This window comes from Mustela nivalis, assembly GCF_964662115.1.
Source record: "Mustela nivalis genome assembly, chromosome: 19".
Lineage (NCBI taxonomy): Eukaryota > Metazoa > Chordata > Mammalia > Carnivora > Mustelidae > Mustela > Mustela nivalis.
In genome coordinates this window covers 24,737,458-24,749,637 of record NC_139038.1, presented here as the reverse complement: position 1 = coordinate 24,749,637, position 12,180 = coordinate 24,737,458, and the positions used below count along the sequence as shown (strand labels likewise).

At 45.8% G+C, this 12,180-nt stretch overlaps 1 protein-coding gene across 1 annotated transcript in view; it reads right to left on the bottom strand.

Moving 5' to 3' along the window:
• The window catches only part of GPR139 (G protein-coupled receptor 139), a 39,863-nt gene extending 28,326 nt beyond the window's left edge, over nt 1-11,537 (bottom strand). Inside the window, exon 1 of the mRNA XM_082713022.1 lies at nt 11,327-11,537. Within this exon, the coding sequence (XP_082569148.1) occupies nt 11,327-11,450 (124 nt within the window). The 5' untranslated portion in view covers nt 11,451-11,537. The remainder of the gene's footprint in view (nt 1-11,326) is intronic.
• Between the last annotated feature and the right edge of the window lie 643 nt (nt 11,538-12,180).

The following is a 12,180-nucleotide window of genomic DNA, read 5'->3' as shown; positions in this document are numbered from 1 at the left end:
TTGGTGTTATCACCCCCATTCTTGGAAGAGGCTCCAAGAAAGGTAAATTACCTGCTCACGACTTCACAGCTAGCAGGGTTGCAGTGCTGGGACTTGAACCCCCAGTTATGCCTAATTCCTAAGCCAGTATTACTTTCCCGATGCCTGCTGGCCAGGACGGGTGGTGTTCTGGAAAGGTTCTGAGTGTGGAGGGTGGACGTAATAGGGGGACCACACTCTGTGAAGGTCAAGATTTTGGGCCTGTGATTCCTTTAAGGAATGCCCATCTCTACCCTCTTCATGGCATTGCTCCCTCTTGAGTTCTTTCTCTAATCACTGCTCCATTCTGCCACCTTCCAGGGAGGCCACTGCTTTTCGTTCAAGAGGCAGATGATGGTTCTTGTCAGCAGCTCTGTGGAGCTGAACCATGGTGTTGAGGCCAGGAATTCTAAAAGCAGAGGGCTGCAGCAAGAACAGAATCACCAGGCCATTCTATACCTTTGACTGTGGGAAGAGGGGGTATGTGGGTGTGCATGTGTGTGCGCGTGCACATGCATATCTGTCCCCATGTAGGTGTATGTTTATGCATGTTTCTCTGTGTGTACAAGTCTGTGCACACGTCTCTGTGTCTATGTGTGTGCATACATCTTTGTATGTCCGTGTGTGTGCGTGTGTGTGTGCACATGTCTCCATGTGTGGGTCTGTGGAGAGTCCCTCCTGTGAAGTGATGTGGCTGATAGTTTTTGCTGCACCTAGCTGAAAACAATAAGAAATGTCTTTGGTGGAAATGCAATCACCCCAGGTCTTCAACTGGTAAACATTCTGGCAGATGAGGGGGGAAAGAAAAGAAGTTACTGGCGAATATCAGAAGTCAAAAGAAGTCAACACTGTAAAATGTGTTGTCCCAAATCAGGGTCACTTTGTGTGGTTTCTACAAAGCTCTGACTTCCTGTTTCCTCTGCTTGCATCTCACTCCCTGTTTTCCTCCTGTCCTCAGTCTGCCTTTTGGCATTCAAGACTCACCCTCTTTCTGTTCTGATATGTGCCACCAGTCCCCTCTTGCCTAAGAGTCACTGCTGAGCCTGTCCCCCTTGACTCGTCCTTCCATTCCTTCCTTCCTCGGCCTTCAGGTTCCAGTTGTTCTCTTTAGGGAACTTTCCTTGGCTTCCCCATTGGGCAGGTCCCCCCATGAAAAGTTCTTCTAACACCATGTGCCTCTCCTTCATGTTCTTTCACACATGACTATTTACATTTATTCAGGTTTGGGATCATGCTGGTCTTTCCCATGTGTATCATATGAGCATGCAGACAGGGAGCGGCTTTTTTTAGGCTTGCTATGTGCCTAGCACAGTGCCTGGTACTTGGTAGTGCCAGGCACATGGATGGATGGATAGACGGATAGATGGATGGATGAGTGAATCAATAAATGCAGATGTAGTTGTCTAATTGCACTTTCTTGTATCTTGTCTCATTGTTTTTGCCATGGAGCAAAATGGAAACATATTTGGGTTCAAAGTCCCAACTCTCAATGTAGTTCAGCTGGTCATAACCTTTACTCAAGAGAAGCCCAAGTTACTCAGCCTCTGAGATAGAAAAGTGAAGATCCTGGCTTATCTACACAGAGAAGTTCCCTCACTTTGAATCCCACCAGATCTAAGGTAACCACATCTTCCCCAAACCCAAGCCTTCCCTTCCTTACATTTCCCTTGATGGAGTAGAGTCGGCATGGTTATCACTATTGCAATGGTCAAGGCACAGTGGACGTGGAATCTAAAAGATTTGGGATCAAGGTTATACCTCATTAGCTGTGTAACCTTGGTCGAAATTCCTTGTCCTCTCTAGGGCCTCTGTTTCTGTATTAAGAGCATTGTACTAGAGATCAGGGCTACCCAGATAGTAGTGACTGGCCCACCAACATTATGATTTTTTCCATCTATTTGTGTTCTCTGTACAACTCTTTACTCAACATTTTGTTTTAAAGTGATTTCCCTTCCCTGCCCCCCCCCCCCCAATTTATACCTTTTATAAAACTGCTGTCCAGGGATGCCTGGGTGGCTTAGTTGATTAAGTATCTGCCTTCAGCTTAGGTCATGATCCCAGGGTCCTTGGATTGAGTCCCACATCAGGCTCCTTGCTCAGCAGGGAGCCTGCTTCTCCCTCTGCCTGTACTCCGCCTGCTTGTGGTTGCTTGCTCTCTCCCTCTGACAAATAAACAAAATCTTTAAGAAAAATTTAAAAATACTGCTGTCCAATATAAATACAATGTGAGCCACATATGCAATCTCAATTTTTCTAGCAGCCACATTAAGAAAATAAGAAGAAACAGGTAAAATTAACTTTAGCAGTATGTTTTATTTAACTGTATCATCAAAGATGTAATCAACATAAATTATTAATGGGATATTTAATTTTTTTCATATGAAATGTCCAAAGCATGGTATATATTTTACATTCTGAGCACATTTCTCTATGGATGCTAAATCTTTCAGTGGAAATCTTTGATCTCTGTTTAGATGTCATAAAATATACAGTTGAAAAGAGTAGATTCACATACCCACATTGTCCCAAGTATAAATTTATTTTCCCGCAACTGAACTGAGTATCCAGGCTTAATTGTAAATTAACTGAAGTCAGATTAAAAAAGTCAGTTCCTGAGTTATGCTAGTCAGTTCCTGAGTTATGCTATGTCATGTGCTCTATAGCCACACGAGACTTGGGGTTACTATATTGGACAGCATGGACAAATAACAAACCTGAATCACAAACCCACTTCCCTGCTATAAACAGAAGATATTCTTAAAAATAAATACAGTGATAATACAAGGGTGACCTTACATTTTAGCTAGATTCTGAGCCCTAGGCCTGCTCTGTGTCTGTTAAAAAGAGATTTAGCACACATGAAAAGGTGTTAAAGACACTAGCACCAAGATGAAACTTTCCCTTTGACAGAGTCAGAAGGTTTGAGGAAACTGAAAAGAGATTTAATAATGATTTGGCCTGTGCCACCTAAAATAGTCCCACATAAAACAACAATAGCAACAACAAAACCCCTCAAAATCCAGATAATTACTCTGAACTCTAAAGTTTCATAGCCCGTTTCCCCTTTACACCGATCACTTTGATTCCTCAAGAGACCACTAGCAGTGTGACTTTGTAAGAAGGGAACTAAATAAGAGTTGGGAAAGTAAGTTCTGGTTTATTGCCGTTCCTAGCTCTGCAACTTTAGGTAAAGTCTCGGTTTCTTCCTGTTAGTGGCAGACACTGGGGCCCCTGCTAGCTATGCATTGCTTTATTTTGTCCATATCATACACCCTGCGGAAAAAGACACAGTTATACTCATTCTGCAGAGAGGAACACTGATGCTCAGAGAAGTTCAAGCAACTTGCCAGAGCTCCACCAATAGGAAGTCACGAGGCTGGAATTTGAATCCAGATCAGTGGGGACCATAAGACCACATCGTAATCCACCATGCTGTCAGGTTTTGAGGGCCCTTCCATTTAAAAAAGAAAAGGTGGATTTGTCTTCCAGGACATTGTCAACATGCAATTTGCGGTACTACTTGGGAGCTCGCTCTTCTAGTCACGCCAAATCCCTGGTTTCCTGAGTTGGCATGCCTTTTTTTTTTTTTAAAAGCCACATATTCATTTGGGTCTCCATCTCCTTTACTGCTTGCTCCTCCCCCTAGCATCTTGTTTTTATTCTCCACCCACTGTGACCCCCTTAGCATTTCTTGGTGCTTAATGAAGCTTTACCCACTCTAGAGTTTGTGAATTTGCATCCTGGTGGGCTGTATCAAGCCTGCAGATATGTTTGGTTTGGCTCATGCAGTGCTGGCTTGCATAGTGTTTTTAAAAATTTTCGAATTAGTTGCCAACATTGAAACATTGGGATGTTTCACATAAAAATCTGGATTCCTAGATTTTTGGAAGAATTTGGCAACACTGGATTGGCTGAAGAGGGGAGTGGTGGTGGTGCTTTCTGACCTCCCCCAGTCCCCACTCCTCTCTGTTCTCTGTCACCCTCATTCCTGGTGATTTAGCCCAAGTGTCAGTTGTCAGCTGTCACTGTGTGTGGGCTGCCATTTTCTTACAATAAAGCTAGCCAGTAGTACTGAGTATCACTATCAGCTTCTAGCTATGTGACTATGGGTATCTTAGCATTCTCATCTGAAAAACGGGCATGATTACTATACATGTCTCAAGGGGTCAGTGGGGGAATTAAATGAGTTAGTGCCTATAAAATGTTCTGAAGAATCCCTAGCACATAGTAAGTGCAACATACGCCCTAGCAGTAGTTAAGAGGAAAGTGCAGTGGTTTTGGTAAATATGTCTCTATCACTGGGGGGAAATTAGAGAGGCCAAAAGAGCCACAGGCTTTCAGAAACACAGTAGGGAAGCATGATTCTTTGGGTAAGTGAAGCGTTTCTTAAAACTGGGCCACTGTGTGTGCATTTACACTATTTGGCTGCTCCTAGCAGGTCTCTGAATTCGAGACACCTGCTTTCCCTTGCCCCCCGCATTTCAGGCACCCTCTGCAGGGCTAGCATCCCCTATCAGTATTGCCCACATAGTTCGATCACATGGAGGTTTAGTGGCAGGGTCTACCTACCACTCAAGGTCTGAAGAGAGGTCTCCCTACCTCTCTTCTGTTCATGGTCCTGTATGCAGCATGCAGAGCAATTTTGCTGAGTGCTGGTCAGACCCTTTATCAATTTTAGTTGAAGAAGGTTTCATGTTCTGGACTGACAGTTTTTCTGAGGTTTCACTGAACCTCAGGCACCTCTCTGAGAGGTACCAAATTCCCTAGGCTTATGATGGAATTGATTTAATCCATTGGATAATTCTTTCCTAGTTTTCCAGGGCAAAGAGTTTCATTCCTGGTGGGTGCACTTTGAGTGGAATTGTGCAGTTATGGAAAAGACCTGTATATATAAAGTAATGTTTGGCTTTAGGGGATTTATAAAGTTTGTTGACATGTCAGACAGTAAAAACAACACTACCTACTATTTATTGAGCTCCCACAATGTTTGAGGGATTGTGAGAAGCCTTTGCATATTTTCTTTGGGATTACCACCACAACAGTGGAAGGCACAGAAGATTAATCACATTTACTGAACTCTTACTCTATTTGAGAGCACACATGTGCCAAGAATGCTGCTACACATTTTTACAATTTCATTTGTTCCTCACAACAACCCTGTGAGATAGGTATTATTATGGTCCCATCTCACTGATGAGGCTAAGACACAGAGAGGGTGAGAAATTTGCCCAACGTCAGAGGCTAGCAGGTAAGGGAGTTAGGATTCAAACCCAGGCAGTTTGGGATTAGAGACCTCTTGATTAATTGCTGAACTTGGCTGCCTGCTTTCTTATAAATGAAAACTGAGGCTCAGAGAGCTGGAGTATCGTATCTGAGATCACACAACACACATGGGTAAGATGCAGGATCCAAATCCATGTCCACTCAGTTCCAGTGCAAGGCATTTTATATTCAACCTCAAAAACAGAAATGACACATGAGGTCACTACAGAAATCACGCAGAGAAATGGACAACATAGCTACTGGTCTGGACCCCAGCCGAGCCAGCTTCCAACATAGCTACTTCATTGGTCTGTGCTTGGGTCTCCAACAAGCAGAGCCCAGCTCTCCCAGGTCTTTGACAGACTTGTAGAGTGAATTACTGCCAGAGCCAAGCTTGGAATCTAGAACTCCTCATGCAGTGCTCTTTCTCCCATTGTTATAACAGGGATTCTAAGGCCCAGTGTGCATAAAGAGGAGCCATACAGCTTAAAGAGGACAATTAAGTGCAGCATGTAGGAACTCTGACATTAGGGTATCCATGTGCTTTTGAAAAGGGCAGCCATTAAATAAATTATGGTAAAATATATAGTGGAATACTATGCAGCTTCATAAAAGAATGAAGAAGCTTCAGTATAACATTATGATGATCAATATGTTAAGTGAAAAAGAACAAGATGGAGGACAGTGTGTACAATGTGCTCATTTTGAGGAGAGTTAAAGTGTTGAAATCCTTTATTCTTACTTGTTTATGTGTACACTGAAATACTCTGAAAGAACAAATAAGGAACCAAGATACTGACCAACTGTTACCTGTTGATGGGGTGGATTTGGGAATTGATAAACAGGGGAAAGGGATAGTATGGAGATTTTGCAACGTGTGCCTTTTTATATTTTTAGGTTTTTGAATAATATTAGTGTTATTACCTATATAACATATAATGTGCACACATATGCATGCATGCACACTGTCCAAAAGCAGCTGCATAGGAAAGCAGCCTATTCCTCAGCCACAGCTAGCTGTCTGGGAATATGAGCCTAATGTTAGTTTTTCTGGATTTTCAAAGGAACTTGGAAATCTTTTTTTTTTTTTTAATTCCAAGTTTTAGTTTCAGATGTTTGTTGCTAATATATAGAAATATGATAGGTTATTGCAAACTAGCAGTGTGTCCTGCAGACATGCTGAACTCACTTATTAGTTCTAGGAGCATTTTTTGGTGGAGTCTTTGTGATTTTCTCTGAAGTCAGTGATATCATCTGTGAATAGAAACAGTTTAATTCCTTCCTTCCAGTAAACCTTTTCTTTCTTCTTCTTTCCCAGCTAGAATTTCAGCTAGTGTGATGTTCAGTCAGAGTAGCAAGAGCAGATACCCTTGTCTTGCTCCAGATCTTAGAGGGAAGACACTCCATCTTTCAAAATTAAATGTGATGTTAGCTATAGGTTATTTATTGATGCCCTTTTTCAGGTTAAAGAAGTTCTCTGTGTATTCCTAGTTGGATAAGTTTTTATCATTAATGTTGAATTTTGTCAAATACTTTTTTTGCATCTATTGAGAAGATCATATGGATTTCTTTTTTTAGGTTTTTTAGTATGGTAGAGCATACCGATGATTTTCAAATGTTGAACCAGCCTTGCATTTCTGGAATAAACCCAAGTTTGTCTTGGCTTATTATCATTCTTATATATTCCTGAGTTAGATTTGGTAATATTTTGTTGAAGATTTTTGTGTGTGTGTGTCTGTGTTCCCGAAGAATATTGGTCAGTAGTTTTCTTATAGTGTCTGGTTTGGTATTAGGGTAAAGCAGGTGTCATAAAACAAGTTGAGAATTTTTCCTTAATTTTTTAAATTTTTAAATGCTGAAAAAAATGACTTACAGAGTGCTGCAGGGAGTGTGTTAAGTGAATAACTCACCACAGCCTCAGAGCAACTCTGTGAGGTATGTGCCATTATTACTATCATCCCATTTTACAGAGGGGGAAGGTGAGGCACAGAGTAGTTAAAGTCACTTACCTAAGGTCACATAGCTTATAAGTAGCAAAACCAGGACTCAGACCCTAGAGGTCTATCAACAGACCGTGTACTTTTAACCTGTTCACTAGATTTTCTCAAAAGATGTTTACAGGTGAATGAGAACACATCTGGAGTGCTCAGTCCATCTTACTGGTCACCATTTTCCCATTCCTGGTCAGCAGCAACTGTAACTACTGTGTGTCCCAGCACCGACTATCTGCCAGGTGACAGACTCATCAACTCCATCTCTCACTGACCCTCACAGGCAGGTATTAACCTGTGCTTTCTCCTGGTTACTGGCTCCCCTACCGGCTGTTGCAGAAATGCTCCTCTCTGCTGGGTGGTGTGTGGTTTCAGGCTATCATCTTCCTTACCTTGTCTCCTTTAACATCCCTGGTGCCTTTTAGAAGGTAAATTTAAAAAATATCTTTCAAATCTCGTTTAATTTTGCAGCTACTCCTTTCTTATCAGCTAGGCTCACCTGTCTTCTCAGCCGCTTCTTCCCCCAGGCATCAGGCTCATCTCTTCCTCCTGCACTGCCTTCTGCTTTTTACAGTTTTGTCCCAGTTGGCCCCATCAGTGTCCCCAACTCTACCTTGTTAGCTTGGCTGGCTTTCTGTATGCATTTTGAAAGGTTAGAAACATCTTGCTTACTTAAAAGGAGGAGAAAAGAGAAAGAGTTTTAGGAACAGCTGGGACACCAGTTTTTTCCATTGAGCACAACATGAAGAACTGAGGTTAGTTAAAAGAACTTCTGGCAATAATGAAGGCACTGTGGTGGACTTGAAAGAGCAGATGTTTGCACACTGGCGTGTCTGTGTAACTATAGACAAGATGCCCCACATCTCTGAATCTCAGTTTGCTCATCTGTAAAAATGGGTTCAGAGAAATGTACAGATCCCAGGGATGTGTTGGGGATTGAGTGCAATAATATAAGCATTTAACATAGAAAAAGATCCAGTGTGGAGAAGGCACCAATAAGTGTTTTCCTCAGTCCAAGTGGTGTGCTAAACCATTTTATATAGACAATCTTATTTAATATACACCATCTATGTGGGTAGTAGATAAAATGAGGTGGGAAAAATTATGGTACAGAAAATTAAGAGTTCTTAAATGGCAGATTTTTAAGAGTTCTTAAGTTCTTAACTGCTAATAGTTCACATTAGGACCCCCAGGGACCCATTCCAGACCAGTTAACTTAGATTGTCTGGGGCCATTCCTAGAGGCAGGGTATTGAAAAGCCACATGGCTTTTCCCAAGCTCTTCCTTTCAGTCTAGACACTGAAGGTGGTTAGAAACATCTGTGCTTCTCCCAGTTAGTGACTCCCCTGTTGCCAAACACTCAGCCACTCCCCACCCACCCTTTGGTTTTCACCCATGTTGCCAACCACCCTGCTTGCAGTCGCTTGCTAATTGCTGGTGGCTGGGAGTGGGGAGGGGATACTGTAGTGAGCTCAGCAGGAGTAAGGCCCTGAGCTAAGTGCTTTTCTTGTGGCTCCCAGCCCCTTCTCTGGCTCACATGCCAAGCAGCCCCCTCCTTACCACCAAATCAGCTTCATGATGACCACAACTGCAGCACCACAACAATAATCAGTGTGTGGTGTCGGGCCCTCAGCTGAGTGCTTAACTTGTACCATCTCCGTCAATGTTTTTATTTCTCACCATCATTCAAGGAGTCAGCTGCTTTCCTAATGCCAATTTTACAGATGTAGAAACTGAGACACAGAGTCACAGAAGGTCCACATGTTAACACCAAGCTCTGCTTCATTCTACAGTCTGCATTCTTGGTTACCAGGACATAATTGTCCCCCTTTATGGGTCTAAGGGAATGACTAAAGGATTTTACCTTTGAACCACCTTGCAAGCCATTAACAAAACCAGCCCGTGGTCTTTCCGAAAGCCAAGCCTCTTCAGTCATCCTTTTCCAGAATGCTTGGTCCTTCTGCCTCTACACAAGCTTTGCTTGTGAGCTCCTTGAACTCTGGGACAGCACCTTAGGGATTCCCTGAGATCCCTTAGGCCCCTCTTCAGCACTTGGCACAGAGTAGGTGGTCACTACTCTGTACCCATCAATACCTTCCAAGTATCCATCAATACTTTGCAAGTTCTCATCCCAATCCCTCCCTCTTTTAAGTCTCTAAATCCTGGGCTCAGCCTTGATGAGCCTGTGCCTAGCACTTACTCCTGCCTGGCACACAATAGGTTCCAATGCTGTGGGTCAGAAGGCCCTAGCTGGCATAGGAGTTAGCTGAGCACATGTAAGGTACCTTGTCTTCCACCTTGAGGTGTTTCAAGGTCTGAGCTTTCCCCTGTTCTGCTCATCCTCATGTTCCTGCTCTGGACCTTTGGAGCCTCCTCTTGTCTTTATGTCTCCATCCCTTAAAGCGTTTTCAGAAGAAAAGCCAGAGACAGTGGCTACTTCAGTCAGCAGAGGAGATGGAGGGGTGAAAGTGGAGGGGTCAGAGTAATTCTGATATGAGAGGTGAAGGGAAAAGGGGGCCTGTCACTTCTCTGGGTCAGCAAGTGTCACCAATAACCAACCTTTTCAAAAACTCAATTCACCTTAAGAGAGCTCTGGGAGAGGCTCAGGAGGGCTGAGAGGGGGAGGTGGGGACTGGACTGAAATCAATTCCTGTTCAAGGTAATTACAGGACACGTGCTGCTGCCCCAGCAGGGCGAATCAGAGGTTGAGCATCTCCCAGGGCAGCCAGAACGATTAGTTAGTAATAAAAACCTCATCACTCGCTGGGAGAGAGGTTTGGTGATTGTAAACTTAGCTTTCTCATGCCTGCCAAAATTTGGGTGCAGGGGGGTTGTAGCATTTATTTAAACAACCTTATCAGGGCCCCTGACCACCAGGTTTAATGTTTTGAAAAGGAAATCTCAGCAAGTCTCTCAGAAATCCAGCTCCCAAGTTCCCAGGATCCTGGGATGCGGAATGACAGAGTAGATGATGCTGTGATTCTAGGCTGTACATTGGATTTTTTTCTTAGTGATTTCCTTTTTCTCCTCTCTCATCTCCCTGTAAGTGATCTTTAGGAATCTTTTTGCACATAGACTGTCTCAGGGACTATCTGGAAGAAGGGTTTATCTCAAGCTGGGAACCCCAGGAACCCCCTCCCTGCTTCACAAACAGCAAGCACCCCCCCAGCCCCCAGCAGCTCAGCTCTCTTCAGGAATTCAGCACCAGTCTCAGCCACACTTTGGAAAGGATGTTAAGATGTGGGACCAGCTGGACATCCGCAGCAGTCGTCAGCTGCCCAGGGTGGGTAGACAGGGAAGCAAAGCCAGGGAACAGGTATGTCCTCAAGGAGACTGTGACCCCCTGAAGTGGTGGCCTTGGTAGCCTGTGTGTCTCTGGATCCTTGCCCTGGCCAAAGCATGGTTCCAGAGCCAACCTGACCCTTCTTAGCCCGCCTGGAGACCGCCCCCCCCACCCCCGTTTGCTTAGGGGATCACAGGGGCTCATCCCTTGCCCCATCCCAGTGGCTCCAGAGAAAGTGTGCGGGGTATCAGTCTCCTGCTTCACCTCAAATCAGGCAGGGACACGCAGTGGGGCAGAGGGGCAGAGGTTTCCTAGGGCTGGGGTAGGTGTGGGAGTGAGTGACAGGAGAAGAGAAGCCCCCCACTAAGCCATCTTTATAGACATGCGGTAAAATCTCATACACAGCCCCCACTGGGCACCGTCAGGGACACGGATCCCTTCAGATGCGCATACAAATACTCCAATCCACGCGCACACTCACACCAACCCGTACTCAAAACATGCCCATCAGCTGCCGCGTACCCTCGTGACACACACACACACACACACAGAGACAGACACACACACACAGGAGCAGACAAGAGTCCCCGCCAGGCCACAGCAACTTCCTTTCTCCCAGTCTGGAAATGTCCGCAGTTGCCCTTAAGGCTTAAACTTTTTCAGAGGGAGCGCCAGGGATCGCACAGCGAGCATATCGAGGCCTGGGGGTTCTGGGCAGGGTTGCTTCTCCCTTGGGGCTCTTGCCTTCCTCCCTCTCCCACACACTCCTCACCTGGTAAACCGAGGCACAGCAGAAGGCTGTAGTAAACCACGGGCACGAAGCCCAAGCCGCAGACCGAGCCGGGGGACCAGGACAACGAGCTGTTGGCTACGAGGTGGGCGTGCGTGTGCTCCATGAGCTCGCCCCTCGCTCCCCTAGTCTCCGCGCCCGGCCTGCCAGCCCCGCTCTGGACGCCGGTTCGGTGGTGGCGGCGGCAGAGGCAGCAGCTGGAGCAGCAGCGCCTCTCTTCCCGCAGGACTTGCTCCTACCCTTTGCCGTGGTTCCCTCTGCTCCCTCCGCACCTGCTTGCCTGGAGTCCTGGCACGGCCCTTGTGTAGGGCACAGGGCGCTGGGCGCAGGGACTCGGGAGGGGCTCCCAGAGCTGGTCAGTGCGCCTCCCACCTCGGACCTGCTCGGCTCCCGCCTCGGAGACGGGAAGCTGGGACGCTGCTCCCTGCAGCCAATCAGCAACTGCCTGGACGCGGATGATGGGTGAGGGGGGTTGGATGCACGGGAAGAGGGGGTCCCAGCTGCTTCTTACAGCTCCGGCTTCAGGAGAGCAGTGAGACCTGGGAACCCCTGAGGAAGACCCGAGTGGGAATCGGCTACCCCTTCTCCACCCCCTTGCGGGAGGGGCGTGGTGTGGGTGGGACCTGCTTCTCCTGCATCGGCTCAGTACTCCTCCAGCGTGTCCTCAGTTTGCCTTTCTCGACTCTCCTAGCCACTTCTCTTATCCCTTCCCAGTGCTGTCAGTCCATCTCCATATAGAGGATACTCTGCCTAGGGCATGGGGGTAAGAGGAAGCTGTCGGAGGGAGGATGCTCAAGAGTTGTCATTTCCCCCCAGAGGAGCTGCACTTGAAAGGA